The sequence below is a fragment of the Pundamilia nyererei genome, unplaced genomic scaffold, assembly GCF_000239375.1.
Source record: "Pundamilia nyererei isolate P.nyererei 1_Seehausen unplaced genomic scaffold, PunNye1.0 scaffold00076, whole genome shotgun sequence".
Lineage (NCBI taxonomy): Eukaryota > Metazoa > Chordata > Actinopteri > Cichliformes > Cichlidae > Pundamilia > Pundamilia nyererei.
In genome coordinates this window covers 2,672,422-2,678,950 of record NW_005187477.1, presented here as the reverse complement: position 1 = coordinate 2,678,950, position 6,529 = coordinate 2,672,422, and the positions used below count along the sequence as shown (strand labels likewise).

The 6,529-nt window shown below is 50.3% G+C and overlaps 1 protein-coding gene across 1 annotated transcript in view; it reads right to left on the bottom strand.

The window, feature by feature from the left end:
* ece2b (endothelin converting enzyme 2b) overlaps window positions 1–2,346 on the bottom strand; it is a 30,969-nt gene extending 28,623 nt beyond the window's left edge. Inside the window, exon 1 of the mRNA XM_005737499.1 lies at window positions 1,994–2,346. Within this exon, the coding sequence (XP_005737556.1) occupies window positions 1,994–2,026 (33 nt within the window). The 5' untranslated portion in view covers window positions 2,027–2,346. The remainder of the gene's footprint in view (window positions 1–1,993) is intronic.
* Window positions 2,347–6,529: the final 4,183 nt, after the last annotated feature.

The window sequence follows — 6,529 nt, the reverse complement described above, 5'->3', positions numbered from 1 at the left end:
AAAGTGGATAAAAACTCTCCGAGTGGAATGAAGGTTTAATGGCGCTGGTGTGTGTTTGTGCAGCTGCACTGTGAGAATGACACACGTGGATCTTGTTTTATTAGATGGCGCTTCAGCCTTTGCTTCTCCACACACCGATTTGTGGGGATAACAGAGTGAACGGGGACAAAAGGTCCCACAGACCAAATAGTACCCACAGAAGGAGGGCGGAGCAAACCAAACCTGGAAACGCCCTCGGTAAATACAGAGGCTGATTACACCGGGCGGGACCCCGACACACAGAGCAGTCTTAAACATCTGTGCAGACACACACACACACACACACAGAGGTCAGGACCTCTGACATCACATGTCCAGTACAACGTTCTCTGACGTCCAATCACCTGCTCTGTAGGTATAATTGTGGGGTCTGCACAGACCTGTATTTAGTTGCTATCATCTCTTCATGAACTTTTCCACTCCAAGTGAATCTGCAGTGGAAAAGTGACCTCAATAAAAACCACTGAGGGCTTTCTTCCCCTGAGCTCGCCCCTCAGCCAGTCTGTGCATCAGCCTATTTCAGTCTGAGATCCTTGCAGTCGCCAAACCGGACGGCCAACAAGCGATGCTTTGTTTTCCAGACTTTCCACAACTTCCTCTAAACTTTGTTAAACACTTCCGGGAGAGATTTTCCTTCCAGGAACTCGCCCATTTAAACTCAATTAAGCTGAATAATAATCTTTTAATTCCAGGAAACTATTGATACGTTGCATTCATGACTGCAGACACAGCTCACGTGTTCATTCTCTGTGAGACAAACTGCAGAGTGCAAACTCGCAGAGCTGCAAAACAAAGTGTTCCTGTTTGCGTCACACTGCAGGGAGTCACTTTCAGGGGGCTCGGCTTGTTTGGTGTTCGGCTCTCTCGGCTCAGGTCTCTCAGCGTGTGACTCCTCGACCAGTGTATCGGTTACTGTCTGAAGCAGTCAGCATCAGAATGGCTGCTGCTCGTCCCTGTGCAGGGCTCAGCTGTCATCACAGCACTGCTGGGTATTTAAGGTCCAGCCCAAAACTTCCTGTTGTGCGAGTCCTGCGAGCCCGCCGTGGGTCACACTCCCACTATGCAGACACATTGTTAAATAGCTAATAAGAAGCTAAATCACTGTCAGACAGCAGCTGCTGGTTTTACACACAGTTAAAGCACAACACCTCAAACAGACTCACACCTCAGATATCCTCACATTCGCACACGTGTGTCTGCGTTCCTGACAAATCACATCACTGCAAAGGTGAGTATCAGATCTGGAGTACCACAAGGCACCTGATGAGGACCTCTGACTCTTAGTTGTTTTATTTATGTGCAGCTGCTCCCACTTCCACCCACACCCTGATGACACTGACTTATCTTTGCATCCTGCCAGCAGACCCCAGTCACCCACGCAAACCCAGTGTATGTGTGTGTGTGTGTGTGTGTGTGTGTGTGTGTGTGTGTGTGTGTGAGATGCTCCAATACGGTCTTATCCAAATATGGTCACTTCTGGCACCATGAAAACCAACACAGCCATGGCCAAAACACCAGAGACCAGTGGGTGGTGTCATGCAGCTCCATCTTTACTATCAAAGTGTGCAGGAGCAGATTTACCTGCAGCCACAAGCTAACTGTCCACCTCAGCTCCACGAGGTGAGGAGAAGAAGAAGAGTGTTTTTGTCTGTTCTTCTTCTGTGGTTATAAACAAACCTACACCATTGGGATCAGTGTGTGTGTGTGTGTGTGTGTGTTTACAAACCTGTTGCGTCACACTCATTTCTGATCAGGCTGTTTGATCCGTGACGTCACTGTCAGGTCAGCCCTGATTTCAGGCCTGCCAGTGTTCCTGCTCACGCGCACGCACGCACACGCACGCACGCGTGCACACACACCGACGACAGTGACTGACAGGTGATCAGCATCACAGAGAACACGCGTGGGCTGCGAGTGTCACGCGTCCGGGCGCGCTGTGTGTGTGCGTACTCACGGTGTTCCGGAGGTCCTGCAGCGCTACGCTCATCCTGGAGCTCCGTCCCCGAAATCAGAGCGCTACCGACGACCGCTCCGCCGGCCCATCCTCCCGGGTGTCCGTCCGTCTGTGCCGCGCTCTGGCCGTCTGTGTGTGTGGGTGCGAGTCTGTGCGTGTGTGTCGTCCCGGTGTCCTTTTGTCTGTGTGCAGCAGGAGCAGCAGGAGGAGGATCGGGAGGTTTTTCGGTTTTCTCCGCTTCCCTCTCTCTCTCCCTCTCTCTCCTCAGACCCCGCCCAACATCCAACCGGCCTCTTCCTCTCACAAACAAACACACCCCGAGACACACAGGGACTGACGTCACTCACACGGCCCTACGTCACCTCCTCCAGCTCCTCGTCGCTCTGTGGCTGCGGTAAGTTCCGCACTGAGTTTTTTGTGAATTCCCCACGCGTGGCCTCATTCACCCCCTGTGGGGCGAAAATCCGCCGCTGTTAGCCCTCCTCCTCCCTTAATATTACACTTTCATTTCTTCCTCCAACTCCCACAATCCACGGCGGCAGTGACTCCTGTGACCGCAGAGCTTCAGCCTCCACGACCCTGAAGGTTTAACCTTATCGCGCGCACATCACGGCACGGTCACTGGCATCCGTGATGACGTTACTCAGATCAAACCGAACAAAGTAAAAACTCTAAAAAATTTACTTGTTACAAACACAGAAGCAGCTGACCTGCACATCTGTGCACATCTGCTCACAGAGCACACGTGCTCTCTGCTCATGTTGTCTTCACGCTGAATCATTTTTTAAGAACTTATTTTAACTGCACTCAACAAACATCAAGGACCAGACTGCAGCGTATTTCTTCACATCAATATACGGCCGCTAGTGGCCCGCAGGCCGCGAGTTTGAGACCCTGCTCTAAGGGTGTATAATGTAAACAGAAGTGGTCCCAGCACTGAACCCTGTGGAACTCCACAATCAACCTCAGCGTGTGAAGAGGACTCTCCATTTATATAGACACACACACACACACTGAGACATATACTAAGTGTATTTTTAGGAGTATTCTGTATACTATTTTAAGTCTTTATTCTGATCATTTACAAAAGTCAACGATGAAACCGAAACACTTGTTTAAAATGTAAACACGCTGAAAACGAACACATCATAACGTCACGGCGTTCGCTGGTTCTGATCTGCTGCTCTCAGCTCAGTTTATCCTTCACACCGGGAACTGGACACACGCGAAGCCGCGAATGTGATCCATCGTTTTCCAGGAAGGGAAGTGTTCTTTATCACCTCAGGGCCACCGTACTACACCACCCTTAAACCACTTTCTGTATCTCTATGAGTAGATGTGTAGTTAATGGTCAGTGTGAGAGCTGAACGCCGAGGACTCCATCAGCCTCACAGGACAGGCGTAGAAACCGCCTCTGTCAGTGCGCCCCAGGGCGGCTGTGGCTACACTGTAGCTGCCATCACCAGTGTGTGAATGTGTGTGAATGGGTGGATGATTGTGTGTAGTGTAAAGCACTTTGGGGTCCTTAGGACCAAGTAAAAGCGCTTTAAAAATACAGACCATTTACAGACAGACCAAATCAATAAACTGTTTATTGCTCTTCCTGCTCTCAACGGCCCTTTGGGGGACGCTCACATGCACGAACCACGAGTCAGTGAGAGCTTTCATAACGGTCTGAATTTATCTGTCCAGCAAACTTCAATCCAGGGGATTTTCCTCTGAGGACGCTCCAGCACGCTTCACTGCTTTGTGTCCAGGTACACAAACCTCAGAAATCTCCAAAGCTCAGACAGAACAACGTGTAACAACGTGTAACAACAGTAACAACGTGTTTGAGACAGAGGATGGAGGGAGGGGCTGCACGAGCATAAGACAAAGAAGGATTATTCTGAGCAGTGAATCATGCAAAGCTGCTCCAAGAATAAAAGCAGGAAATGAGCAGAACTCATCCTCTTTAACTTTATCCAATCAAAATGTCGGCCGAGGGAATGAAAGGATCAAGAAGATGAAACGAGCGTTTATAAAGACGACTGCGCTGCATGTGAGCTGACGCTGTCACCTGGAGCAGGTGGGCGGGGTCAGACGGGTTGAGCAGGTTCTCCCACATCGCGGCTCACAGAAGGCACAAACCAGGAACCGGCTGGACTGGATCAGCAGGAGGAGGAAGTGCTCAGATTTCAGCATCAAAATAAAATTTCACCTGGGAGCAGGCCACATTATTAGGTACACCTGGAGCTCAGACAGGTTCTTCTTTTTTCAGTGACTCACGCTGTCACCTGTGTCTGTGTCACACCTGCTTCCTCATTAAACTGTGGAGATGAAGTCAAAGTTATCCAGCAGCTCCCCCTGCTGGCCACAGACACACAGTACGAGCAGCAGTTCTTCAGCCTCTGTGAGCTACTCGCCCGTGACGTCACGTGAAGGAGCGTCGCACAGCTCCCTTCTTTTCCTTGTTTGCCAGACGCCTCTCTAATGGAGGCTGTTCTCTTTCTAAAGTGTTGACGTGTTTCTGTCAGATGATAGTGAACGGTCTGTCCAGCAGGACGTGCTCCACCAGGTGGCAGCACATCATCAATCCTCCAGGCGTCGCTGCTGTTCTCACAGAGCTGAGCGAGCACCTCTTCTGTCACACACACACCCTCTGCATGTCCTCCTTCACTGCGTTCATCAGCCTCTGAGCTCGTCCTCTTCTCCTCCAGCCTGGCAGCTCCATCATATCCACTCTCCCTCCCTTGAATCCTCATTTGTTCCTGTTCATTTTGTCATTCTGTCTTGTGTTATTTGTGTTGCTGGCTCCAAAGCAAACTGCCCCTCTGTGGATGATAAAGTGTTCCTCTGCACACCTCCTCTGACAGACTGTGGCGTCTAACACCTTCAGCTGGGCCTCCTCCTCCTCCATGCATCGCAGCAGGTCTCACCGCCGTCTTTAAACCTTCCCTTTACCTCTTGCTGCTCTCCTTCAGCCACCACCCATGACACCTGTCTCCACCCACTCCACCCTGCCTGCTCTCTCATCTTCACCTGTCTCGGGTACCGTCCACGGCTTTAAGGTTGACCCCAGCTATTTAAGCTCATGCACCTTCACTGCCTCTCCTCCTGTCTGTGTCTCCACTGGGTTTGTAACCTCCACCTGCTCCCTGCCTGATGCATTCATGTGATGGTTTATCATCTGTAGATAGAAACGAACTTCTGAATCTAAAAGAATTTAGACCGTTCTTGCTGTTTGGACCAGGAAATGACTGATGATGTCATCTCCTGACAGATTCTTTCTTTCTTTAGTGCTTCAACCTTTCACCATCTTTTTGTCTTCTTTCTTTCCATCTTCAGTTTTCTTGTTCTTTATTTCTTTTCATTTTCTTCCTGCCCTCTATTTCTGACGGTTCTTCCAAAGAAGACGACCTCCCTTCCTCATCACATCCTCTCCTCTTCATCCTCTCCTCTCATTTCCCTGTGAGGAAGGAGAGAGGAGAAGAGGCAGTGAAGGAGAGGAGGTGAAGTGAATGAGGAGCTCTTCAGCGTCACCTTGTCATTGAGCAGAAGAAAAGCAGCAGCTGCATCTGTCAAAGAGACGAAGACGAGCTGTGGTGAAAACCTTCAGCTTCTCGCTGTCGGGTGACTTCTTATTGTGGGAGAGATGCCGGCGACGCTCAAACACCTGCAGGAAGCTGACTCATCCTCACCTGTGCGCTCCAAACATCCCTTTACATGATGCGGCGGCGGCGTTTGCGTCGCTTCCCCTTTCAGTTTTTAATCAAACGCAGTTACAGCTGAAGGTCAGCCTCCTGAAAACAACGTTTTCCTTTGTGCATCTTTGTGAAGCTTCAGTGAATCAGATGTGAAGTCATCACAGGCTGTGCTGCAGACTCAAACGTGGACCATGTCTCCTCCAGGTCCTCTCCATGACGGACTCTGCACCTGGTTTTAGATCTCACCATGGAAGAAAGAAAAAGGCCGATGGCTAAAGGAGGAACTGTGGAGATCGTCTGGAGTCACGCAGACACTCAGACGTTGTCGTGTCGATGGACAAAGAGACGCTCATGGATATTCAGAGTCTTGAAGTTGAGGCAGATATCGTCCCAGCAGCTGGCTGCTTACCTGAGCCAGGTGGAGCTCTTACCTGCAGCGTTTCACAAACACGGGCCTTCATTTTGTTTCGAGGTTAAAGTGACTCATCTGTATAAACGGCGTACAAACTGAAGCTCAGCGAGGTTTTAATCAGGAGGAAGCAGCTGCTGCAGGGGTCAAAGGTCGCGTCTCTTAAATGTTAAACTCTGAAGTTTGTGTCATCTTTTCGCTGCAGACTGAACCCAGAGCACGCCGCGCCTACCCATCATGCACTGGGCCCCACACAAACCTCACAGTCTGACTCACCTCCAAACCTGGAGGCTGATGATAACGTCACCGCGGCAACACGCTGTGTTTCTCCACTTTATCAGCTGCTCTGTGATTGGTTAGCCCTGCTGATCGCAGTTTGACCTCTGATCTCCTGAATGCTGCTGACATCATCGTGCTCTGTCTGTGTGTGTGTGTGTGTGT